Here is a 27838-nt window from a genome sequence, read left to right on the forward strand (position 1 = left end):
AGGATGTAAATATGGCTTTAAGGCTGGTAATATAAATAATGCTATATTTGCTGATGATTTTGCCAACAACCTTGAAAATTAACTGGAGGTCTGATAATTTATTTTGTATGTGTTATGATAATATAAAATAGGAGCACATAAAGATAAGAATGTCAATCCAAGTGTAGACTCAGTTTTGATAGTGTTTACTTGGCACTGCCCGCTACTCTTGGGTCAGGTCCCATATTCACTAACTGCCGCTGGGTGACAGCGCCTGACGATGTCACGCTGGAACCAGTGACCATCCATCAAGGGCGATTCACTAAACCTGTGTTTGGTTCCCTTCCAAGTCTCTTCCGTAGCCAGCAGGGAATTTGGTGGGGAACATTTGCTCAACCTATCAGCAGCCACCAATCTATCAAGTGACTGAATTTAAACAGATCACACCCTTCTCCTTTTTCCTCCCTTCCCCCTCATCGTCTCCCTCCCTATCTTCACAAAACAAGTACATACCGTACATAAATAAGTACAATTGCACTGTTGCACGTAATCACGTACGTAATTAACCCCTTAACCGCGGGGCGTCACTTTCGTGACGCTCGGCCACAATGGATCATACCACGGGGCGTCACTTTTGTGATTCTGTGTTATTTTGAATTATCCCGGGCTTTCAAGTGGTGGCTTGTATCATCTATCAGTACTGCCAATGTCCAACACTAGTCAGCACTCCAAATCTCATCTGTACTCCCATCCATTGTTGACATTTTAGCGATTTTACCCCCTTCGTGACTCCCCTCCCTACCTCCCCTCCATTACCCTGTCCTCTCACCTACCATGCCGCGCTGCGCTAAGCAAATTTCCCCCGGATTTTTCCACAGATTTCATCCATTGAAATAAGCCCTATGCACTATACTTATTCAAAATAATATATATTTAAAAAAAAATAAGGTAAGTGATAGTGTTGTACACCAGGAATTGGCTAATTATCACCTGACAACACCTCACGTGCATTCATTCGCTACATTACCACAGTAATTTCCCCTTTGAATTATGCTGTGTTGTAATCGATGTCTGTAATAAAAATATATATCAGAAAGGAAGGGAAAAGCCTAAGTGACATTTACATTCACCTGGAACTACCTGTTTCTTTATGTATTGCCGAGATTTGCTACCTATAAAAAATTAGCATGTAAGTTAGCAGCAGTCAGCCTCAGTGTCACTGTCAACCCTTGCCTTCTCAGATAAGCCACGGCATTTAGTTCCTTGTCCTCCGCTGTGGTCAAACCATGTCGCACTCGCGCCCCGCCATTTCTGCCGCTTCTGCGCCCATTGCAAAGGGCCCCGTGACCTCTACCCCCAAAAAAGGTAGTGAGGGAAGCAGGAAAGGACTTAGTGACTCTGCAGTGGCATGTGAACTAGCAGAATTGTCCATGGTGATGATGGATAGTGATTTTAACGATTCGGGTGAATCGTGTGATGAGCCGGGTGAGGTAATCGTGCCAGAAAGTGCTAGTACGAGTGCTTCAGTGTCAGAAGTAGTCCCTAGCTCCAAGGGAAAAGAGCCGTTAGTGCAGCAAGGTCAGGAATTTGGGAAGGGAGTGAAAAGTCGGCATGTTAGCCCCAGAACAATGCCCCCACGTGACCCAGCCCGCCATGAGTCCCGAGTTGATTCACCTCCCCGTTCCCCAAGCCCCACTTCACTCATTTCTTCCTCATCGTCGGCTGAGTTATCTCTGGAGTCTTCGTCGTCGGAGTCACCACCAGCATCAACAGTGAAGGCAGGCCGTAGAGGAAGAGGTAAATCCCGGACTTGTAAAAGTAGAGTTGGTAGTAGGGTAAGGGCTGCTAGTGCTGTACGGCAACCCAGGGTCAGTGCGCGTGACCTTGAACGGGGTAAGTCTTCCTCACAGCCACCCACCACCACCACCCACCCTACACCGCCACGACAGGGAATCCTGGACGCCTTCGCGTGGACGGAAGGGTCCGATTTTGTGCCTGAACATTTGGTGTTTGATGAGAGCTCCTCAGGAGTTCAGCCTGCCTTCACTATTGACGATAATGTTGAGTGTGTGGATTACCTTTTGGCCTTCCTAGATGACGAAGTCATGCAGCACATATGTGATGAGACCAACAGGTATGAATCACAATGTGCTGCAAGTGGTACAGGTGCAGCCAAGATGCAACAGTGGTCCATGCTGGGAGTGCAGGAGCTGTATGTGTTCTTTGCCCTCATGCTTCTCATGCCACACTCCAAGAAGCATGAGTTGGAAGAATACTGGTCCATGGACCCCTTACTACCCTCACCCACCTTCAATAAGTACATGGCCAGAGATCGCTTCCGGAACATCATGGGAAACCTGCACTTTGCCGACAACGATGTACCTTCCCAAACCCACCCACTCTGGAAGATCCGGGAGATTCTGAGCAGAATGAAGGATAAGTTTATGTCATTCTTCCACCCCTATCAGAAGGTTGTCATTGACGAATCCTTGGTTTTGTTCAGAGGACGTCTTCGGTTTGTTCAGTACATTCCAAGCAAACGCCATCGCTTTGGAATTAAGTTCTTTGTACTGTGCGACTGTAAGATGGGGTACATCCTTGACTTCGTCATTTATTCAGCCATCACTGTCGATCTGGATAAAACACACCCCCTTGGCTTCTCAGGCTGTGTAGTGAAAGTGCTCCTTGAAAAGTATTTTGGTGGGAATCATGTGCTGTATACAGAGAACTACTATACAGCACCGAAACTTGCCAAATACCTTTTTGAGCACGGCATTGGCTCCTGCGGCACTGTCAAAAGTAATTGTGCACACTTCCCTAAATTCCCAGAGGCAGGAACCTCGCAGCGAGGAGACGTGCACCTACGCAAGTCTGAGAAGATGCTGGCAATACGGTGGCATGACAAGAAGGTCGTGCACATGCTCACCACCGTTAAGGGGGAGATGACAGACAGTGGGAAGGTCGACCGTAGGACAGGCGAACCTATGATGAAACCTGATGCTGTGTTGGACTACAGTATCAACATGCGGCTGGTGGACAAGTCCGACATGATGATTGGTGAGATCGACTGCCTCAGGAAGAATACTAGGTGGTACAGTAAAGTTTTTCTGCATCTCATAGATATGACGATACCGAACGCCTTCATCCTGTACAAGATGAAGGACAAGCCACCCAAGTCCTTCTCCCTGAGGTTGTTCGCCAGGACTTGTGCCCAGCAGCTGCTGGAAAGATATGGTAGGGTGACAGCAGCAACTCCAAGGCGCCATCCAGTAACACTTCCCGACCGACTTGAGCAGAGGGCGTATATGGATCGGCACAGACTGGAGCTAATGCCTGCCACAGGGAAAAGGAAGGCTGCGATTCGCAGGTGTCAGGTGTGTACACATACCATCGCCGCACACCTGAGCACAAACGCATCTCTTGGCAGTGCACTGAGTGCCAGGTTCCCCTCTGTGTTACCTGCTTCTTTGATTACCACAGCCAGAAGCAGTTCTAACAGTGCAAGTGTGAAAGGAGAATAATGTGGAATAATGTGTAAATAATGTGTAAATAGCAAGTGAAAGCAATGGATGTTCAGTACATATGATTGAACAGTGTATTATAGTTTTATCTTACTGAAAGTGACAGTGAATAACATAGTGTAAGTAAAATAGAAGGGTAAATATTGAAAATAGAATAGAAAATGTTAATAGTAATGTAAGTAATTAGTAATATAAGAATATGAGTACAAATACTTTATGTTATAACAGTGAAAGTGAATCCGTGGCTCTCTACGTATTTTACTGAATGAAAAATTGAATGACTTCAGTGACAATAAATTAATACACTGAAGGAAACTTATGGAGAAAGACTCCAGATATATATAAGTGTGATATAGTAATAGAAATATAAAGTGTGAGGGGTTTTATGAATAATAAATGACAGAGTACCAAGAGCGAACTAGCGCAAGTGCGACGGTCAGACGCGCTCTTAATTTCCATTGCTTTCACAGTTTTTTTTTTTTTTTTGGAGTATGGATCCCAAACTACTTGAAAATCATAGAGTAGTGCTTATAGAGTTAATATCTGGCTGTGGTAATCATATTACGGGTTGTCGGGAAGTGTAAAGTGGAGACTTCGTTACCCAACTTCAGAGGTCTCCACAAGTCCTACGGTAACCAACGAAGGCTCAAGAAACATTCCAGGAGAAAGCTGAAGGTATGTGCCATAAGCATATATAATTTTAATATTGGACTAATGACTGATTTTTGGCAAATATTTTTTGAGAGTCTGTCGGAGCCCGAATAACCCCGCGGGACACGGAAAACATTGGTAAACATGCCCGCGGTATAGGGGTTAAGGACAAATGAAACCCAAGACAGGCCAAACTATTTATGTACATACGTAAGCATTCACAGACTTATGTATGTAAACATGTACCAAATGTGTGTATGTAAGTTCGCACATAGATGCATATATAAGTACATACATACGTTTGTGTACATACGTAGGTGCATATACAAGTACCTACTTTGATGCATACGTATGTATGTCCGTCAGGATTTGGAGCTACTCTTCCACATATGAAATTTTAGGGAAATAGCTGAAAGGTCCCAAATATACTGTATAAAACATAACGCTTTCCAACATTAAAATGTCTGAAGTGGTTTCGTCTAAACTCTGTAGCTTGCACGTCTACAGTAAGACAGTTAGTAAGCCTTGGGAGATATATTGATTGCTATAGAGATTTATGAAGGTAATTTACGAAGTTACGTTATACTTTCTGTTAAACACCACCTCTCCTTCTCTAAACCTCACCTTCTCTTCCTCACTGGGACTCAGCTGTCTGAGGTGACTGATTGCAAACCCTTCTCTGTATCCTCCTACTTTCTCTGTACTCGTTGCAAAGCCAAAGCAGACTGTTGTGTATATGTACACAACAATATATCTTGCTCTCGTGTTCCTGAATGTTGAATCTTCTGAATTCCCTACTCTCTGACTTTGATAATTATCATTTCATTCTCTGACTGAATATATCTGTGCTGTTTGCTTATCCCCTAATTCTACTATGAAATATCCTTTGACTATCTTATTTCTAACCTGGAACACAACCTAAGAATTTTTCCTTTCTCTGAAGTCTCCATCTGAGGTGATTTCAGTGTTCATCACCACTGTCGGCTCTCCTATACTTTCACCGATCCACCAGGTGTAAAAACTTACATTTTTTTTTTTTTTTTATCCTTAACGACCTAGGGCAGGTTGTACAGCATCCTACCCATATCCTTGACTGCCTTGGTGAAAGTTCCAACATTCTTGACCTCATCCTTACAACTAATCCTTCTGCTTACTCTGTTAATCTTTTCTATCTGCCTGGCACCTCCGATCAAAACCTCATCACCTTAACCTGTCCTATCGCTCCAGTAAGGCCTATGGACCCTCCCAAGAAGTGGCGGTTGTGGCACTTTTGAGCACCTGATTGGAAGTCCCTCAGGCTTTATTTCTTTCATTTTCTTTGGAATGATTATTGCTTACCTGTCCAAGAACCATTTGTGTGTGCATTGCTCATAACGGAAGTTATTCTCTTAGGCATGGAAGCATACATTCCTCTCTCGTATCCTGTGACTAATGAAAAAATAATCATGCGTGTTCTAATGCTCTCTCCCACAAAGAGAAGGCCTAGCAGAGGTACTGAAGCCAACTCATACCTGAATCTCATTTCTTCTACATTTCTCCCTGAAATAATTGTGCTAAGTCTGTTCTTCGCTCTGCCAAAAGTAATTTCATTTTCACTAAATGTTTTGGATTCACCAACTCAAATTCTTCCTGCTCCTTCTGACACCGTACCAAAAACCCTTCTAACAACTTTACCTCATCATCCTTCCCTCCTGTTTTCCACTCTGATTTTTCTTCTACTGATAATGTAGAACTCTTCAGACTTTCTCCTCAAGCTTCATCTTAGATAATTCATGTGCTCTTCCTCCATCACTTCCCTCCTCTGATTTCCTCAGGGCGGATGTGGAAATTTCTTCAGTTGTTGTATGTTCTGCCATCACTGGCCTCAATCTTAACAAGGCATATGGACCTGATGGGGTCTCTCCTGTTTTTCTCAAGAACTGTGCTTCTGTGATTACAGCCTGCCTAGGGAAACTCTTTTGTTTTTGTGTGTCAATTTGTACCTCTCTTGTTGGAAATTTCCTCTCATTCAGCCTGTCATAAACAAAGGTAACATTCCCAGCCCTCTACCTATCGGCCAATAGCTTTAACATCCTGTATTTCAAAAGTTTTTAAGAGTAATCTTAACAAAAAATGTTAAAGCACCATTATCATAAACTTCTTCCCATCGTCAGTGTGAGTTCTGCCAGGGACACTCCACTGGCGATCTTTTCACCTACCTTTCAGACTCGTAGCCATGCTTCTTTAGGGACTTTCGCAAAAGCTTTGCCATTGCAATTACCAAGATAAAGAAAATATGAGCAGTAGGTTCACCGTCCCCGGCTTGCAGAGGCTGTAACGTCAAGGATAATACAGCCACGTTTTCACGGGCCGCTTTGGACCGGTTTAGACCGGTATGGACTCATGAGTGGTAGCGAGAACAGGCTAATGTCGGTCCAGTTCTGTCCAAGCCTCCTTTTGGCAGCAAGAGTGATTGGGAGTGGCATAAAAGAATGTCACTACGGTAATAACTAAAAGATTCTTGCCGAATTTCCGAACAATCTGGGCTGAAACCTGCCTTGAAGGTTCACAGAATACATTTAAAGTTGAAAGTGACTGAGTCTATTCTTCCAACTAATTTTGAGCTATCCTTCTGCTTCCCCTCGAATTTTATTTCGACCATAAATTCTTTAATAATCTTATATTGTGCAATCTAAAATAATACAAAACCTCTGCTTCATGGTGAGATTTATTTGCTTCCCTTCTTGAATGAATACGGGCTTCTACTAGCATTATAAATATAATTTAAAACAAACTTTATTCCCAAATCTGCCATTGTTGTCCATCGATGTTTACACCCTGCCACGGACGCTCCTGGCCTCTTTCTGGGCTGTTACTGACGCGCATACATTTGTGCGCAGAATGGTCTGGCCTAGGCTAGCTTCTGGGGCAGGACTGCTTTCAACCAGTCTGTACCGGTCTAACTGTCTCTCCAGAACAGCAATAAGACCAGTCTAAACCGGTCGATACCGGTCTGAAAGCCTCACGAAAACGCGGCATTAGAGAGAGCGAGAGAAAATGGGAGCTTGAAAGAAAACGAATGTATACTAATGTAAACAGGCGATTTCCGGATCATTTAGTAGGTGTTTGGAGTTGCTGTGCTCTCAACCAGTGATCTCTGTCAATATTTTCGGTTGTTTCTCTCATAATCAGTTAGCTTATAGGCACCTGTGATGTCGGATCTGGGCCTGTATGACCCTGTATACGATATTCCTATATTCCCTGAAAACAGACAGCTCTTCTTGAAGACATTGTATACTATCTCAAAAACATAGCATTAACCTTTTCATCGCTCTGCAAGCAGTTTAGGATGCAAATAAAAGTAATCCATATAGGTCGAGGAGCTCATATCACGGGGCAGGTAAGACAGTGACTGGCATTACTACTGCCTGAGACCCTCAGTGTGGATTATCTGTGGCGTCATGCACAGACCGAGAGGCGTTTTATCTCCCCGCCACCCGGGTGTGAAACTACCTTATATTTTCTTTACCTTGGCACTTACTAGCTCAAAGGCTTTCGGCTGAGATTGGCATAAATCTTTAATTTTCAAACTGCCCTCTTACGGTTTCTATCTTTCTATCTGTGCCTTCATCGTTACCTTCCTTTCTGGTCGTTCTTTACCTGCTGTTGTAGACGACCACCGTTCTTCTCCTAGTGCTATCAATAATGGTGCTCCTCAGGGGTCTATCCTATCGCCAACTCTCTTCCTTGTATTTATCAATGACTTTTTAAGCTGAACATGTAACCCTATCCACTCAAATGCTGCTGACTCCACCTTCACCTTTCAGTCCATTTCCTGCAGCCTCCATCTCAGCAGTAACTACAATAAACAAATGATGAGGCTCTGAATATAGCACACCTAATATCTGACTTGGTTCACATCTGTGCCTGGGGTAAATTAATCTTGTTCCTTTTAATGCATCAAAAACTCAGTTCTTACATCTTTCAACCCTGCAAAATCTTCCACAGCAGTGGCCTCTAGTTAAAAACAATATTCTGCTCAATCCCACATCCTTTTCAGATAAACTTGGGGTCTCATTCTCTCGGGATTAATCTTGGAAAGTTCACATTGCCTGTCTCCTAAATCTGTTTCAAGAGATTATGGGTGCTAAGCCGACTCCATGCCTTCTTTAACCGTGCACAGTTGTCGACTTTATACATGGGTTTTATTCTCCTCTATGTAGAGTACAACTCCCATGTGTGGGCAGGCTCCCCCACATAAATCTCTTTTCAACAATGTAAAGTCAAAGGATTTTTGTCCCATTAAGGCCCCAGTCACACTGCAGGTACGACTTTTCGCAAACCACCCCCGACCTGCATGTCATGGGTGGTTTTGGTGAGGTTTACGACTGGTCTTCATGTGTCTCGGTCTAGCCACAGGCCACCATGGCGACCAAAATATCGTCACGAGGTTTTTCTTGCTGCACAAAAAACCTCCCCATGACCATCGATGTCGTGGCATGGAAGCTGGCTGATGGGAGGCTAAACTGCGTCTGACCAGCTTACAGGCTGCGACTGGTCGGCGACACCTGATTTTTAAGTGGTGGTTGCCATCCAGACAGAGGACAGTCACCACCCGCTCTGTGTGGTGGCCGTCTGCACTCCATCAAGGCAACGACTGGACTGCGGCAGCCGCCAGCCACAAGCCTCCTGTCCGGGGTGGTGGTTGAATTCCGGCAGCCGTCCAGCCGGTGATTGGTAGAGCAACAGGTGGTGGGCTGGACCGAGACCAGCCTCCAGCCAATCTGCGGCCAGTGTCAGTCTAGTGGCGGCCTGAAGGTCGCGGTCCAAACTGCGACAGGACGGGGACCGGCCGCCGTTTGTCAGCGGCCTGCAGATGACCAGCCGGCCACCCGTCGGTGTCTTGACCTATGTGTACCTGGCCATGGTCGCCGTTCGGCCACCCACTGGACGGGCACTGGACGATCACTGGTAGCCGATCGGTGGCACGACTGCTCGGAGACCTCCGTGGTCGGGGACTGGTTTCACGATTTTTAGGTTTGCAACAAGTCGTACCTGCAGTGTGACTGGGGCTTAACTCTCTTCCTCTTACTGTCTCCCTTCAACCTTTGTCTCTTCGCCGCACTGCTGCATCTTTTTCTCTTTTCTGTCGCTTCTTCAGTGATCACTGCTCCTTGGAACTGTCAGCATGCATTCCTTCACCACTACGGCAGGCGCATAGCATATGTCGCGCATAAAACTCTCATCCCTCTTTTGTCAAACTCTCAGAAGCAAGAGTTAACTGTTATTCGCAGTCCTTCATGTATGCAACAGGTTAGCTATAGACCTCTCTTTCTCTGTATTTCCTACTGTCTGTGACCTCCAGTCTTTCAAATTTTGTGCGTTTATTCATCTCGAATTGAAAAGTTCTTGATTAAGGCTCTCTGTCATGTTTTTTTTTTCTTCGAAGGAACTGTTTTGTGAGATCCAGGTCATTGGTTCCTCCTCTTTTGTGTATATATATATATATATATATATATATATATATATATATATATATATATATATATATATATATATATATATATATTTACGGCATAAATTTTAATGTTTATTTATTTATTTATTTATTTTTTACGATGTTGGCTGAAACTTTAAGTGCTAGAGAAATTTAATCATCCTCTCTGGTTTAGCTTACACATACTCTAGTGCAGCGTTTCCCAACCTGGGGGGCACGCCCCCCTGGGGGGACGATTGAGATTGCTAGGGGGGGGCGTGGGGTAATCATAATTCATCATAAGACTAATCCATTGAGATGTATACAGGGTATTCCCAAAGATATGTATGAATAAGAAACTCTGATAGGAAAACTCCACAACCGCATTTTGAGCAACCATATGTAGTTTTGCCATCTAGCATCTTAAGCATCCATATGGAACAAATAAAAACATCGTTGTTTAGGCGTCAGAGGGGTGGAGGCGGGAGGGCATCATGAACACACTCCTGACCAAAGGGGGGCACAGTGCTAAAAAGGCTGGGAACCCCAGCTCTAGTGGGACGTTGTAGGTTTGGCAGCATTGCAGTTGCCACTGGGCACACATTCCCAAGCAAAAAAAAATGGCGGTCAATACCCTTCTCCCGTCCCCCTCGATTGGTAGAAGTTTCATGTAAGTTTTATCATTTGTACTGTAATTAAAATGTTGAGAAATTTAGAGACCACATCCGTGCAGTTGTCGAGTATTATTCCTCCTCAGCACAACTACACTGTGTGTGTGTGTGTGTGTGGTATTATCTACTAAGTAACATACTGTCTCGATAGCGTGGCCCTAAGTGCTTGTAGGGAGCTAGGGAAGTCGATTGTGGATCGTCAAGCTCAGCCAGAATAAAGTCGTGAGACGTAGTGTCAACGAGGTGAGTTACAGCACTCTTGGGTTACTGGGTTTTTATTGCACAGTTATATCAATAGTGAGTGACAGCGTAACTAAGCGTGACGGCCTAATGACCCTAGTTTTGGGCCTTCTATCTAGCCGCTCTCTCCCATTTCTCTCTCTCTTCTCACTCCATCTGATCCTCGTGTTAACGGGCTTTCTCTCCAACCCCTTCTCACTCCTTTCTCTCTCTATTCCATTCTGCTCTGGAGGGAAGCTCTCCGATATTATACTGTATACAGCTTGGAGAGGATGTGTGTGTGTGATGTGGTGTATGGTAGATTTCCATTCCCTTGAACTAACCAACTAGGCCTGGTTACTCCATGTGTTTGAATACGTCATGAAATTCTTAGTCGTCTGGACTACAAGGATGTTGAGATACTTTATATTGTTGATGGACATTATGTGACATGACATTCCTAGTGCGAAGCTGTGTACGTCTCCAGCAGACACTACATCCTGTACATTGTGTTTATGGGTAGCACCAGCTACTTAAGTCAAAAGTATCTGTAAGCGGAAAGTTTTCTGTTATCTCATCAGCATCAGTAATTCGTTGATTGGTCTTCAAATTCCTATGTTCATTTAAGTTTTTGTAGAAGAGTGACCCTTTCAGCATGATGACATTATTTTCTTTTTACGTTACCGACAGACGATTCTGTATCAGCTTATTAGAACACTTCCTCTTGACGAAGGGGTCAGAGGTCGAGAAGAATGGCATTATGCTTTGAGTCGTCGTCTTCTCCTTCTTCTTCTCCTTCTTCTTCTTCTTCTTCTGATTATTTTTATCATTATTATTGTTATTATTATTAGTAGTAGTAGTAGTAGTAGTAGTAGTAGTAGTAGTAGTAGTAGTAGTAATAGTAGTACTAGTTCGTTTTTAGCACCAGCCTCTCTACACTTGAATACTAGAGAGAGAGAGAGAGAGAGAGAGAGAAAGTGGTGGTAGTAGAACTCGTAGTAGTAGCAGTAGTAAGTGGTAGTAGCAGTAGTAGTAGTAATAACAGTAGTAGTAATAGTAGTATTAGTTCTGTTTTTAGCACCAGTCGGTCCACACTTGATTAGCAAGAGAGAGAGAGAGAGAGAGAGAGAGAGAGAGACAGACAGACAGACAGAGACAGACAGTCAGACAGACAGACAGAGAGTGAGTAATAGCAGTAGTAGTACTACTACTAGAAGTTAAGAGAGAGAGAGAGAGAGAGAGAGAGAGAGAGTAATAGTAGCAGTAGTAGTAGTAGTAGTAATAGCAGTAGTAGTAATAGCAGTAGTAGTAGTAGTGGTTGTCGTTGTTGTTGCTGAGCACCAGTCCACACACACTTGATTATCGGAGAGAGAGAGAGAGAGAGAGAGAGAGAGAGAGAGAGAGAGAGAGAGAGAGAGGAGTCTACCGAGGAACATGGGAAGGCTTGCATCACATTAAATATTACCAACATTCCCAGGGGAATTCATGATGGTTTCCACAAAAACTTATGTAAAGTGACGTTCTTTCGTGAAAACTTCCGTGATGGGCAATAAGCACGCAAGAATACAGGATCACTAAATCTGCGTTTGAATGGCTTGACCTTCATTCCATAAGTACCAAATAAAAGCCCACAAATAAATACGTAAATAAACTAGAGGGCTGTAACTGTCAAAGACAGTTACTTACCTCCACCTATGAGAATGTTGCTGAACTTACTGCTTTTATAATAACTGAAACACCGTTGGTCAGACTGCCACCAAAATGTATACAATCCTGATCCAGAACCAGACAAAACTTCTTGGGCCAAGAAGTGCCTCACTTGTTTTGGTTTTTCCTGTATGGAAGAGCAATTGAAAAATGGCATGCCCGAAATGTCGTAACGTAACGCATGAAAGATCTTTATATATTTCTTTACGCATGTTTGGAAAATAATGTTATCACGGGATTTACGTCTGTGTCCATATATCTATAATAATTTTCGAGTAAAGTGAGGATGAAAATTCATGATTTTTGGGACATTTTTTGGACCTGTGACCTTGAAAAGTAGATCAGTGTAATAAGGTCATGGTGTTTTACATCCTCAATATGAATGATAAGAATAGGAGACGGAAAGTGATGAAATAATAATAATAATAATAATAATAAATAATAATAATGATACTGATGATGACGGAAAGAAGGATCACCTTTGGTAATAGTTGGAGATCAATAAATAAAATTCTCTGTGAGTGTTTGTCAAGGGGACAATTGTACCTTGTGCGAACTGACGAGGAAATCAAGGAATAGCACCAAATAAAAAGTATCTAGACGAAAAGAAGAAGGAAAAAACATGGAGGGAACAATAGGTCACAACATATGACACTACTTTCGACAAAATTCTGATCCTCACACACACACACACACACACACACACACACACACACACACACACACACACACATACAAGGCTGGTTAGAAATAAGTAATATTAGACAAGTAGTCCGGCGGCCTACTTGTTTAGCAAATAAGTGCTCCGCTGGGATTTCAAACAGTTAAAATATATTTACATATTCCCTGAATTTACACAAGATCTACAATTTCCAACCAAGGTACTGAGTAATATTATACTTTACAAACAAAATTGATCTAGATTTGAGGAATGAATAACATATATTACTAAATGTACTGTATATGTAAGTTAATAGCTGACTGTAAGTTGATGTAAGAAAAAGACCCTAAATGAGTGAAATCATGGCAGTCCAATAGACCTGGTCTAGTACGGAAACATGATCAGTCGTCATTAAATTATCATTAAATCTTGGTTACGTGGTACAGGTGCATATTCTGACACTTAATTTACCATAAAACACTATTATGATCACACATCTATGAGAATTTTCATTAGACTGTACATTTTCTGTCACTTTGACTTTCATCCTTTCCACACTCTCCGGCAACGGACTTCTGTGCATATTATCCGTATGGCTTTATAGTTGTGCGCCTTGACCGTAACCCCCTACTCCTCCACATGTAAACTGACTCACTGGGATCAAAGACTTATTAGAAAGATGCAAACTGAATGAGAAGATCCGTCAAGCTAAGAATAGACAACTTCTCCAGTCAAAATTTAATTGTTTGATATATCTGGAGCCAGGCTTACAAAATGGTACTTTTTAAATGGAAACACAAGGGACATAAATATCCATACACTAACAATTTGTAGTCTACATTATATTGTGGGCCAGATAATGTACAGCCTTGGAATTGCATCAGACTATAAGTATGGAACCTTTCATAGTACTATTTGTGGCAGTACCAGACGAACGGACTGTCGCCATTTCAAATACTGCGCACGCTCACGCACACACACACACACACACACACACACACACACACACACACACACACACACACACACACACACACACACAGGGATTCAAGCTATACTCAGACTCAAATGTGAAGTCCGTTTGGGTGGGGCCCGAGAGGGGATTTCCCTCTCTACAGTTCTGCCGCATCAACCCCAGTACCTATCTCTCTTTCTGTCATATGTTAGCTATTTACTATTTGAAATTGTATATTAAATATTCTGTACTTATTAAATATATTAAATAAGGCTATATAGTGCTATGAATGTGTCGCTTTTTAGGATAATAGCAATGATTTGTATAAATTCCACACCACGTGACAACGTCGCTTTCCGACGTTGCCAGAGGTCAAGGACACCCACCTCAGACTACAGGTGACAGGTCACTTCCTCCCTGATCCCCACCCACGATGGCAGCTACTCCGACTCGCTCTCGTGTGCTCCACAGTCGGGAGAAAGAACTTATTTACAATGTGAACAAGTATTTTTCAGAAGAAAAGGCTATTGGAGACTTTATAGTTCCACCTTCAAGAGCAGTTGCTCGCACTGCCAAAGCTACCAACGTTAGCGAAAAAACAGTCCAAAGAATCTGCTCTAAATTTAATAAAGCTTGTGTGACACAAATGTCACCAGAACAGCCTGTATTCTCATCACCAACAAAGAAGTGCAATGCAACTGTAACGAATCTCGACGATTTCGACAAGCGTATGGTCAGAAGAACTGTCCTGGGATTCTATGAAAGCATGAAATTCCTACGTTGCACTAGATTTACGAAGAACTCAAGGAAAACATATCTTTCAACGGAAGCAACGAGTCTCTTCGCAGGATTCTCTTGCAGATGGGCTTCAAATTTGCTAAAGTTGATGGCCGAAAGTTCCTTATGGAAAGGAGCGATGTAGCAGCAGCTCCTTTCCATTGTCAGTACAACCCTATTGAGTTCATTTGGGCTCAGGTGAAGACCTATATAGCCAAGGCAAACACCTTCAAAATGGTTGATCTTAAACGCCTTGCCAAAGAAGCTTTGAATCATGTAACACCGAATAACTGAATGAAAGCAGTGCAGCATGCTGAACAACAGCAAGAAGATTCACAGCAAGACGTAGCAGTCGACCATTTCGTGGATTCATTCTTAATCAACATATCAGAAAGCTCAGATGATGAATCGTCTGATTAAAGATCAGAGAGAGGACTTATGCCTACTGGGGAAACCTCTATAAAAAAAAAAACGCGCCAAGACTTTTACCTCAGTGGTGGTGTGGAAAAAAGGTCGAAACAATATAGAAGAAAACAAAACTTATAAATATATACAAACTTTCTCAGTCAACTGAGAGAGAGAGAGAGAGAGAGAGAGAGAGAGAGAGAGAGAGAGGAGGTTTGGCAGAGCTGTAGAGAGGGAAATCCCCGCGCGGGCCCCGCCCAAACGGACTTCATATTTGAGTCTGACCATAGGTGGACGTGTGACACCGGCGCTCCGTACCAATCACGGCCAGTGGCATTACCTAAATAGTATCTTTGTATGAGTCAAGCTCAGTACCAGGTTAGACTAAATGATTGTTCATTATAAAAAGGAAAAAAATAATAAGTTTCAACAAGACTTGTAAAAACAGGAAATAGAACCAAGACGAAAGAATACGCTGAGTCATCTCTGAGGTTTGTTTACAACAAGACGGAGATTGTAAGTATATGCTTTGCACTTTAAGTATTGCAAAATGGATACATACTTCAGTAAAACAAATTTGGAAAAGAAAAGGTATAAAGGTAAGAAGCAAAATGATGATTTCTACCAAGAACTGGTTGAAGTAGAGACCCACAATAGACTGGTTGAACGTGTAAACAAACTAGAAATGGCTTTCAAAAATGAAATTGATGAAATAAAGAAGCAGATGCACTTGCAAAAGGAAGAAATAGAAAAATTAGGAAGGGAGGCCTATAAGAAAGACACAACCATCAGTGAACTAACCGTGGAATTGAGTACACTTAGGAAGAAAATTAGTGAAATGGCAAGTACAGTAGTCAATCACGAGAGTGTTATGGAAGAGTTCAAAAATGACACAGAGACAATTAGGCAAGTTAGCAGTCTTATTGACCAGAGCAGTGATATTGAGAAGATAACACAAGTAAATGAAGCTGTGCAAAGCTACAAAAATGATGTAGAAACCACGTATGCAGAAATGGTGAAAGTAAAGAAAGACTTAGAAACAAGGGTGGAGGAAAAAAGCATGAAAAAGGAGGTGAAAAGAATAATCCAAAACAATCCAAAGTTAGTCAGAGATTCAGTAGAGATAAACAAATCAATAGTAATCACTGGTATAGAAGAGGATGAAGTTAAAAACAAGATCACAAGAGACGAAAAGGAGATGGCAAATGTAATGAGCTTACTGAAAGAAGTATCAGAGGAAATCTGTAGTAAAGACATAGAGGAACACAAAAGGTAAGGGAAATACGAGAAAAGCAAGACAAGACCTCTAAAGGTGACTTTCCAGAGTGTAAACACTGTGGAAGAGATACTAAAAAATGCAAAGAATCTTAAGGAAAAAGAGTTTAAAAATGTATGGATAAAAAGATGTCTAACACAAGAGGAAATGGAATTACTGAAAGAGAAAAGGGAGGAAGCAAAAACAAAAAATGAGGGAAGATCAGAAGAGGACAAGAAGAAATTTTTTTTACAAAGTAATAGGATTGCAGGTACGAAAGTGGTACACAAACAGGATGGAAGAAAAAGGAGGAAGGTAGTAGAACCATGTCAGGACAAGTATATAAACAAGATGATAAAGTTGATGTACTCAAATGTGGATGGAATGGTATCTAAATTACTAGAGATGAATGATTATGTCAGAGAAAATGAACCACAAGTAATATGCCTAACTGAAACTAAATTAATACCAAGGATATCAAATGACATACTAAACTTACAGGAATACAATATATGGAGAAGAGACAGATATTTAAAAAAAGGAGGAGGAATTATAATATTAACTAAGAAAAATCTAAAAGTCAAGGAAATAAAACTAGATATACCATCACAAGTAGAACTGATTGCAGTAGAGATCGACACATCTGAAGGTAAAGTAATTGTAGCAAATTTGTACATGCCACCTAGATCAAACACATGGGAAAGAGACGAATATGAGGACCTGGCAGAGAGTACAATTCAGAGTGTAAGATCATTGCTACATAAAATGGAAGAGAAATCGGAAAGAATTATACTAACTGGGGACTTCAATACAAATATAAATTGGAATACTCTAGATATAAATAGCCAAGAAAGCTGTTGGGACCAAAAAGCTCCTGGATCTCGTACAAGAGTTTTTCTTAATGCAACATGTGAGGGAAACCACCAGAAAAAGAGGACTTGATGTACCTTCAGTGCTAGATCTAATATTTACAAGGCAAGAAAATGATATTGACAGTTTAACATATCACCCTCCACTCGGCAAAAGCGATCATGCAGTACTAAACTATAACTTCAGGATAGCATATGACATAGTAAACAGCAATGATAGTTACAAAAAGAGCCTAAACTATAAAAAGGGAAATTATCAAGACCTAAAGAAGTATTTCTTAGAAGTTGATTGGGAAAATGAGCTTAGAGAACAAGATTTAAATGCTGTATATAAAAAATTTTGTGAATTTTATGAAATAGGAGTCCAGAAGTACATCCCACAGCACAAAGAAGCAGATAAGAAAATACAGAAATGGTTCAATACGGAATGTAAAAAATCAAAAGAAAGAAGAGATTTGTTGTGGAATAGATACAGAAGACACAATAGTGAAAGGGCGTACAATAATTACAAACAGGCAAGAAACGACTATACAAGAATCAGGAGGGAAGCCCAAAAACAGTTTGAGGAGGATATAATAAATAAAAGTAGTGATCAACCAAAGCTGTTTTACAGCTACATCAGAAGCAAAACTAAAGTAAAAGATATAATACAATCCATTACGGACGAGGGAATCACTTTTACACAAGAGAAAGATATTTGTGAAGCACTAAATAAGAATTTCCAATTAGTTTTTACAGAAGAAAAAAATTTTGAGAGGGACTATGTGGAACACGCATGTCCACACATACTACCAGATATACAAATAGCAGAAAAAGTAATACAGGAGGAGTTAAGTAGATTAGACAGAGGAAAAGCAAGTGGTCCTGATGAAATTTCATGTTGGGTATTACGAGAATGTGCAAAGGAGTTATGTAAACCATTATTTTTAATTTTCAAGAAATCCTTGAGTCAAGGTAAACTACCAGATATTTGGAAAAAAGCAAATATTGTCCCCTTATTCAAGAAAGGAAATAGACAAAATCCACTCAACTATTATGATCACACATCTATGAGAATTTTCATTAGACTGTACATTTTCTGTCACTTTGACTTTCATTCTTTGCACACTCTCCGGCAACAGACTTCTGTGCATATTATCCATATGGTTTTATAGTTGTGCGCCTTGACCGTAACCCTTTACTCCTCCACATACAGTATAAACTGACTCACTGGGATCAAAGACTTATTAGAAAGATGCAAACTGAATGAGAAGATCCGTCAAGCTAAGAATAGACAACTTCTCCGGTCAAAATTTAATTGTTTGATATATCTGGAGCCAGGCTCACAAAATGGTACTTTTTAAATAGAAACACAGGGGACATAAATATTCGTACACTAACAATTTGTAGTCTACATTATATTGTGGGCCAGATAATGTACAGCCTTGGAATTGCATCAGACTATAAGTATGGAACCTTTCATAGTACTATTTGTGGCAGTACCAGACGAACGGACTGTCGCCATTTCAAATACTGCGCACGCTCACGCACACACACACACACACACACACACACACACACACACACACACACACACAGGGATTCAAGCTATACTCAGACTCAAATGTGAAGTCCGTTTGGGTGGGGCCCGAGAGGGGATTTCCCTCTCTACAGTTCTGCCGCATCAACCCCAGTACCTATCTCTCTTTCTGTCATATGTCAGCTATTTACTATTTGAAATTGTATATTAAATATTCTGTACTTATTAAATATATTAAATAAGGCTATATAGTGCTATGAATGTGTCGCTTTTTAGGATAATAGCAATGATTTGTATAAATTCCACACCACGTGACAACGTCGCTTTCCGACGTTGCCAGAGGTCAAGGACACCCACCTCAGACTACAGGTGACAGGTCACTTCCTCCCTGATCCCCACCCACGATGGCAGCTACTCCGACTCGCTCTCGTGTGCTCCACAGTCGGGAGAAAGAACTTATTTACAATGTGAACAAGTATTTTTAAGAAGAAAAGGCTATTGGAGACTTTATAGTTCCACCTTCAAGAGCAGTTGCTCGCACTGCCAAAGCTACCAACGTTAGCGAAAAAACAGTCCAAAGAATCTGCTCTAAATTTAATAAAGCTTGTGTGACACAAATGTCACCAGAACAGCCTGTATTCTCATCACCAACAAAGAAGTGCAATGCAACTGTAACGAATCTCGACGATTTCGACAAGCGTATGGTCAGAAGAACTGTCCTGGGATTCTATGAAAGCATGAAATTCCTACATTGCACTAGATTTACGAAGAACTCAAGGAAAACATATCTTTCAACGGAAGCAACGAGTCTCTTCGCAGGATTCTCTTGCAGATGGGCTTCAAATTTGCTAAAGTTGATGGCCGAAAGTTCCTTATGGAAAGGAGCGATGTAGCAGCAGCTCCTTTCCATTGTCAGTACAACCCTATTGAGTTCATTTGGGCTCAGGTGAAGACCTATATAGCCAAGGCAAACACCTTCAAAATGGTTGATCTTAAACGCCTTGCCAAAGAAGCTTTGAATCATGTAACACCGAATAACTGAATGAAAGCAGTGCAGCATGCTGAACAACAGCAAGAAGATTCACAGCAAGACGTAGCAGTCAACCATTTCTTGGATTCATTCTTAATCAACATATCTGAAAGCTCAGATGATGAATCGTCTGATTAAAGATCAAAGAGAGGACTTATGCCTACTGGGGAAACCTCTATAAAAAAAAAAAAAACGCGCCAAGACTTTTACCTCAGTGGTGGTGTGGAAAAAAGGTCGAAACAATATAGAAGAAAACAAAACTTATAAATATATACAAACTTTCTCAGTCAACTGAGAGAGAGAGAGAGAGAGAGAGAGAGAGAGAGGAGGTTTGGCAGAGCTGTAGAGAGGGAAATCCCCGCGCGGGCCCCACCCAAACGGACTTCATATTTGAGTCTGACCATAGATGGACGTGTGACACCGGCGCTCCGTACCAATCACGGCCAGTGGCATTACCTAAATAGTATCTTTGTATGAGTCAAGCTTAGTACCAGGTTAGACTAAATCATTGTTCATTATAAAAAGGAAAAAAATAATAAGTTTCAACAAGACTTGTAAAAACAGGAAATAGAACCAAGATGAAAGAATACGCTGAGTCATCTCTGAGGTTTGTTTACAACAAGACGGAGATTGTAAGTATATGCTTTGCACTTTAAGTATTGCAAAATGGATACATACTTCAGTAAAACAAATTTGGAAAAGAAAAGAGATAAAGGTAAAAAGCAAAATGATGATTTCTACCAAGAACTGGTTGAAGTAGAGACCCACAATAGACTGGTTGAACGTGTAAACAAACTAGAAATGGCTTTCAAAAATGAAATTGATGAAATAAAGAAGCAGATGCACTTGCAAAAGGAAGAAATAGAAAAACTAGGAAGGGAGGCCTATAAGAAAGACACAACCATCAGTGAACTAACCGTGGAATTGAGTACACTTAGGAAGAAAATTAGTGAAATGGCAAGTACAGTAGTCAATCACGAGAGTGTTATGGAAGAGTTCAAAAATGACACAGAGACAATTAGGCAAGTTAGCAGTCTTATTGACCAGAGCAGTGATATTGAGAAGATAACACAAGTAAATGAAGCTGTGCAAAGCTACAAAAATGATGTAGAAACCACGTATGCAGAAATGGTGAAAGTAAAGAAAGACTTAGAAACAAGGGTGGAGGAAAAAAGCATTAAAAAGGAGGTGAAAAGAATAATCCAAAACAATCCAAAGTTAGTCAGACATTCAGTAGAGATAAACAAATCAATAGTAATCACTGGTATAGAAGAGGATGAAGTTAAAAACAAGATCACAAGAGACAAAAAGGAGATGGCAAATGTAATGAGCTTACTGAAAGAAGTATCAGAGGAAATCTGTAGTAAAGACATAGAGGAACACGAATGGTTAGGGAAATACGAGAAAAGCAAGACAAGACCTCTAAAGGTGACTTTCCAGAGTGTAAACACTGTGGAAGAGATACTAAAAAATGCAAAGAATCCTAAGGAAAAAGAGTTCAAAAATGTATGGATAAAAAGATGTCTAACACAAGAGGAAATGGAATTACTGAAAGAGAAAAGGGAGGAAGCAAAAACAAAAAAATGAGGGAAGATCAGAAGAGGACAAAAAGAAATTTTTTTACAAAGTAATAGGATTGCAGGTACGAACAGGATGGAAGAAAAAGAAGGAAGGTAGTAGAACCATGTCAGGACAAGTATATAAACAAGATGATAAAGTTGATGTACTCAAATGTGGATGGAATGGTATCTAAATTACTAGAGATGAATGATTATGTTAGAGAAAATGAACCACAAGTAATATGCCTAACTGAAACTAAATTAATACCAAGGATATCAAATGACATACTAAACTTACAGGAATACAATATATGGAGAAGAGACAGATATTTAAAAAAAGGAGGAGGAATTATAATATTAACTAAGAAAAATCTAAAAGTCAAGGAAATAAAACTAGATATACCATCACAAGTAGAACTGATTGCAGTAGAGATCGACACATCTGAAGGTAAAGTAATTGTAGCAAATTTGTACATGCCACCTAGATCAAACACATGGGAAAGAGACGAATATGAGGACCTGGCAGAGAGTACAATTCAGAGTGTAAGATCATTGCTACATAAAATGGAAGAGAAATCGGAAAGAATTATACTAACTGGGGACTTCAATACAAATATAAATTGGAATACTCTAGATATAAATAGCCAAGAAAGCTGTTGGGACCAAAAGCTCCTGGATCTCGTACAAGAGTTTTCTTAACGCAACATGTGAGGGAAACCACCAGAAAAAGAGGACTTGATGTACCTTCAGTGCTAGATCTAATATTTACAAGGCAAGAAAATGATATTGACAGTTTATCATATCACCCTCCACTCGGCAAAAGCGATCATGCAGTACTAAACTATAACTTCAGGATAGCATATGACATAGTAAACAACAATGATAGTTACAAAAGAGCCTAAACTATAAAAAGGGAAATTATCAAGACCTAAAGAAGTATTTCTTAGAAGCTGATTGGGAAAATGAGCTTAGAGAACAAGATTTAAATGCTGTATATAAAAAATTTTGTGAATTTTATGAAATAGGAGTCCAGAAGCACATCCCACAGCACAAAGAAGCAGATAAGAAAATACAGAAATGGTTCAATACGGAATGTAAAAAATCAAAAGAAAGAAGAGATTTGTTGTGGAATAGATACAGAAGACACAATAGTGAAAGGGCGTACAATAATTACAAACAGGCAAGAAACGACTATACAAGAATAAGGAGGGAAGCCCAAAAACAGTTTGAGGAGGATATAATAAATAAAAGTAGTGATCAACCAAAGCTGTTTTACAGCTACATCAGAAGCAAAACTAAAGTAAGATATAATACAATCCATTACGGACGAGGGAATCACTTTTACACAAGAGAAAGTGATTCCATTACGGACGAGGGAATCACTTTTACACAAGAGAAAGATATTTGTGAAGCACTAAATAAGAATTTCCAATTAGTTTTTACAGAAGAAAAAAATTTTGAGAGGGACTATGTGGAACACGCATGTCCACACATACTACCAGATATACAAATAGCAGAAAAAGTAATACAGGAGGAGTTAAGTAGATTAGACAGAGGAAAAGCAAGTGGTCCTGATGAAATTTCATGTTGGGTATTACGAGAATGTGCAAAGGAGTTATGTAAACCATTATTTTTAATTTTCAAGAAATCCTTGAGTCAAGGTAAACTACCAGATATTTGGAAAAAAGCAAATATTGTCCCCTTATTCAAGAAAGGAAATAGACAAAATCCACTCAACTACCGACCAGTATCACTGACCAGTGTTGTAAGCAAGGTATTAGAAAAACTTATAAGAAAAGCTTGGGTAAATCATCTAGAAGAACACAGTATGATAACAGAAAGACAGTTTGGTTTCAGAAAAGGAAAATCATGTGTTACTAATCTGTTGAGCTACTATGACAGAGTAACAAACACAATACAGGAAAGGGAAGGATGGGTGGACAGTATCTATTTAGATTTCAAGAAAGCTTTTGACACAGTACCACACCAAAGACTTTTATGGAAACTGAAGCATCATGGAGGAATTCGAGGCAAACTGTTTTGTTGGATGCAAGACTTTCTCATAAAAAGAGAAATGAGGACAGTACTAAGAGGAAACTACTCATCATGGAAAGAAGTGACTAGTGGAGTACCAGAGGGTTCAGTGCTGGCACCAATCATGTTTTTAGTGTATATAAATGATATAAACAGTAACATTGGAAATGAGAGCAATCTGAATATGTTTGCAGATGATGCAAAAATACAAAGGAGAATTACTAACACAGACTCTTGTAAAGAGCTACAAGAAGAATTAAATAAACTTCATGAATGGAGTAGTACATGGGAAATGGAATTCAATGTGGGAATGGAGTAGTACATGGCAAATGGAATTCAATGTGGACAAGTGTCATGTAATCAAGTTTGGTAAAAGTGGAAAAAGACCTGATTGGGATTATAAGTTAGGAAATAAAACCCTATATACATCAGAAAGAGAGAAAGACCTAGGTGTGATTATCAATAACAGACTATCTCCGGCTGACCACATCAGCTAGAAGGTACGGAACATGTATACACTGCTTGCAAATATGAGAATAGCATTCACATACATAAATGAAGACATGCTAAGAAGGATAATAACATCATTCATTAGACCAACCCTGGAATATGCATCAGTAGTCTGGAGTCCTCATCTCGAAAAGCACATAGACAAGATTGAAAAAGTTCAAAGGGCCGCTACAAGATGGATACCAAGCTTAAGGGACCTAAGCTACGAAGAAAGACTAAATAAACTGAATCTACCAACACTACAGGAGAGAAGGAAAAGAAGTAACATGATAATGCTATATAAGTGCATATCAGGAAAGGAGAAAATAGAAATAAATGATTACTTAACAGATGGAGAAGCATCAGCAAGAGGACACTGCAAAAAACTGCATAAGAAGAGAGGTGATAAAGACGTAAGGAAATTCAGTTTCCCAAACAGAGCAATTGATCAATGGAATGCACTACCGAATGAAATAGTGTGTACCAAAACAATTCACAAATTTAAGGATATGTACGATAAATATGGTTTAAGACACGGGACAGTATAAGCTTGACTCATTCCTGTAAAGATACAATTAGGTAAGAACAATTACGTAAGAACACTGGCTCAGTGGTAACGCTCTCACCTAACATCTGCTAAGACTGGGGTTCATGCCTTGCTCAGGATGCAAAAAATTTCACTAATGAAGCGGGTGGTCACTGTCCTCCTTGAGCAAGATAATGGGTGTGTACGAGTGCGACGGTCAAGGATTTATCCTTAGATCGGACTATATGAGCTCTCAGTTCTCTTCGGGGGGGGGGGGGGAGTAAAATGCTGATGATCACAACCATCACGTGATCCTGACCGACCTGGTGAATTACACACACAGCTTACAGTAACTACTTATAGTACTTATTATTGGCAAGCATAATTTTTTCTGGCACCCTATCATCATCATCATTATCATCATCGTGACCTTCTTTATCCATTTATTTATAAACCAATTTCTACAAGTAAATTCTTTGACTTTATGCCCTTAAATATATATATATATATATATATATATATATATATATATATATATATATATATATATATATATATATATATATATATATATATATATATATATATGTGTGTATATATATATGTGTGTATATATATATATATATATATATATATATATATATATATATATATATATATATATATATATATATATATATATATATATATATATATATATATATGTATGTATGTATGTATTTGTTGGGATATTGTAGATTTGAGTGAGACCCACAGAAAAGAAGAAAAAGTAATTCAGCTCAAAGACTGCAACCACCTATTTTACTACAGAGGAAGGCAAAATGAAAGAGTTGGTGATGTAGGATTTCTATTTAACAGAAATCTTGCAGACAACATCGTTAAATTCAGCAGTGTATCTGACAGAGCAGCATTGGTGGTAATTAGACTGTGCAAAAAATATACCCTGAAAGTAATACAAGTAATGCACCAACTTCTCAAAGATCAGATGAAGAAATAGAAACTTTCAATGACGACATCTCCCAATTTTGGGAGAAGAAAAGACCACATATACTATCCTCATGGGAGACTTCAATGAAAAGTTGGGAAATCAAAAAAATGGACAAGCATGTATGGGAAAATTTGGAGTGGGAGAAAGGAACGAAAGAGGAGAATTGCTGGTAACCTTTGCTGAAATGTATAACGTGAGAATAATGAACACATTCTTTCACAAAAGAACAGGGAGAAGGTGGACCTGGAGAAACCCAAATGGAGAAACAAAGAATGAAATCGACTTCATTTTAGCAGATAAGAATAACACGATCACAAATGTCACAGTTATCAACAAAGTAAATATAGAAAGAGATCATAGAATGGCGCGTTGCACAACCAGATTCAATTTCAGAAATGAAAGAAGATGATTAAAGACCAAAAGATACGCCCAATAAAAGTAAATAAAAACAAAGCAGCCTTTCAGTTGGAACTAAAGAACAGATTCCAGGCTCTAAGCAGTGCTGAATGTGGCATTAATCAGCTGAATGACAGACTAACAAAAATGGTATGAGAATCAGCGGAGGTGTAGGAAAACCTAACATAACAATAGCCAAGAAGTATTCAGAAAGGACACTCGAGCTTATGAAAAAAAAAAAAAAAGGAAATGAAAGTAAATAAAAAAAAGGTGAAATAGAACGAGTAGAATTAAATAAGCTTATCAACAAAAGACAAAGAGAAGAAAAAAGAAAGAGAAACATGGATCAGTTCAAAGAAACCATCAAAAAAAGAAAAAGTCTGAAACAGGTCCAAAGTAAAACGACACTAGGAAAACAACAATTTCAATCACTGAAAGACAAAAACAGTGAAGTCATTAAATGCAAAGATAAGATGGTGAAGAGAGTTGAAGAATTTTACAAAGAACTGTATGCATCAAAGACAGTAGTACCAATAGCTAACTTTTCAGTTGACACAAGTGAAATACCTGAGGTTACACCTGACAAAGTAAATATTTCTCTAAAAAATATGAAAAGAGGGAAGACTCCAGGAGAAGATGGAATAGTAGCAGATTTACTGTTGGATGCAGGAGTAGAAGTACAAAATAGGCTTGCTCACTTATTTACCCACTGCATAAAACAGAAGAAAATTCCCAAAACATGATGTAATGCAACAGTTATATTACTTTACAAGAAAGGTGACCCACAAGATCTTACCATCGACCCATTAGCTTATTATCAGTCATTTACAAACTCTTCACTATAGTCCTTACGAACAGAATCACAACAAATTTGGAGGAAAACCAACCTCGTGAACAGGCAGGATTCTGAAGCGGGTATTCGACCACTGATCATCTACACACAATGAATCAGCTAATTGAGAAAACTACTGAATATAATAAACCACTGTGCTTAGGTTTTGTTGATTACGAAAAGGCTTTCGATTCAGTGGAGCACATAGCAGTTATATATTCATTGCGAGAACAAGGAGTGAATGAGAACGTTGTAAAACTACTCGAAAACATATATAAAGAGGGAACTGCTACAGTTAAATTACATAAGGACTCAATTAAAATTGAGAAGGGCGTGCGTCTTAGTGATACAATTTCAACTAAATAATGTACAGCATGCCTAGAAAGTATTTTCAGAAAGCTCGACTGGGAAAACAAAGGAGTGAACATAGATGGAGAAAAGTTAAACTATTCATGATCTGCAGATGACATTGTCCTAATCTCAGAAACAGCAGAGACATTGCAAGGAATGTTAAATGACCTGAACAGAGAAAGTCTCAAAGGAGGGCTAAAGATGAACCAGAATAAAACTAATGTTTAATCCAAAAACACCAAAGAGCTTCATCAGAATAAGCGGAGAAATTCTTAACCCCTTAACAGCAGGGTGTCACTTTCGTGACACTCGGCCACAATGGATCATACCGCAGGGCGTCACTTTTGTGATTCTGTGTTATTTTGAATTATCCCGGGCTCTCAAGTGGTGGCATGTATCATCTATCAGTACTGCCAATGTCCAACACTAGTCAGCACTCCAAATCTCATCTGTACTCCCATCCATTGTTGACATTTTAGCGATTTTACCCCCTTCGTGACTCCCCTCCCTACCTGCCCTCCATTACCCTGTCCTCTCACCTCCCATGCCGCGCTGCGCTATGCAAATTTCACCCGGATTTTTCCACAGATTTCATCCATTGAAATAAGTTTTATGCCCTATACTTATACAAAATAATATATACCAAAAAAAAATCAGGTAAGTGATTGGCTAATTATCACCTGGCAACACCTCACGTGCATTCATTCGCTACATTACCACGGTAATTTCCCCTTTGAATTATGCCTTGTAATTGATGTCTGTAATAAAAATATATATCAGAAAGGAAGGGAGAAGCCTAAGTGACATTTACATTCACCTGGAACTACCTATTTCTTTATGTATTGCCGAGATTTTCTACCTATAAAAAATTAGCATGTAAGTTAGCAGCAGTCAGCCTCAGTGTCACTGTCAACCCTTCCCTTCTCAGATAAGCCGCGGCATTTAGTTCCTTGTCCTCCGCTGTAGTGAAACCATGTCGCACTCGTGCC

At 39.9% G+C, this 27838-nt stretch overlaps 1 protein-coding gene across 1 annotated transcript in view; it reads left to right on the forward strand.

Moving 5' to 3' along the window:
- LOC145410115 (uncharacterized) overlaps positions 1-27838 on the forward strand; it is a 90687-nt gene that overhangs the window by 25095 nt on the left and 37754 nt on the right. The window contains exons 2-4 of the mRNA XM_080280314.1: positions 14335-14405; positions 14609-14872; positions 19405-19555. Coding sequence (XP_080136440.1) covers positions 14335-14405; positions 14609-14872; positions 19405-19555 — 486 coding nt within the window. The remainder of the gene's footprint in view (positions 1-14334; positions 14406-14608; positions 14873-19404; positions 19556-27838) is intronic.

Source organism: Coenobita brevimanus, chromosome 84, assembly GCF_032717465.1.
Source record: "Coenobita brevimanus isolate Jiangsu-jjx chromosome 84, ASM3271746v2, whole genome shotgun sequence".
Classification (NCBI taxonomy): Eukaryota; Metazoa; Arthropoda; class Malacostraca; order Decapoda; family Coenobitidae; genus Coenobita; species Coenobita brevimanus.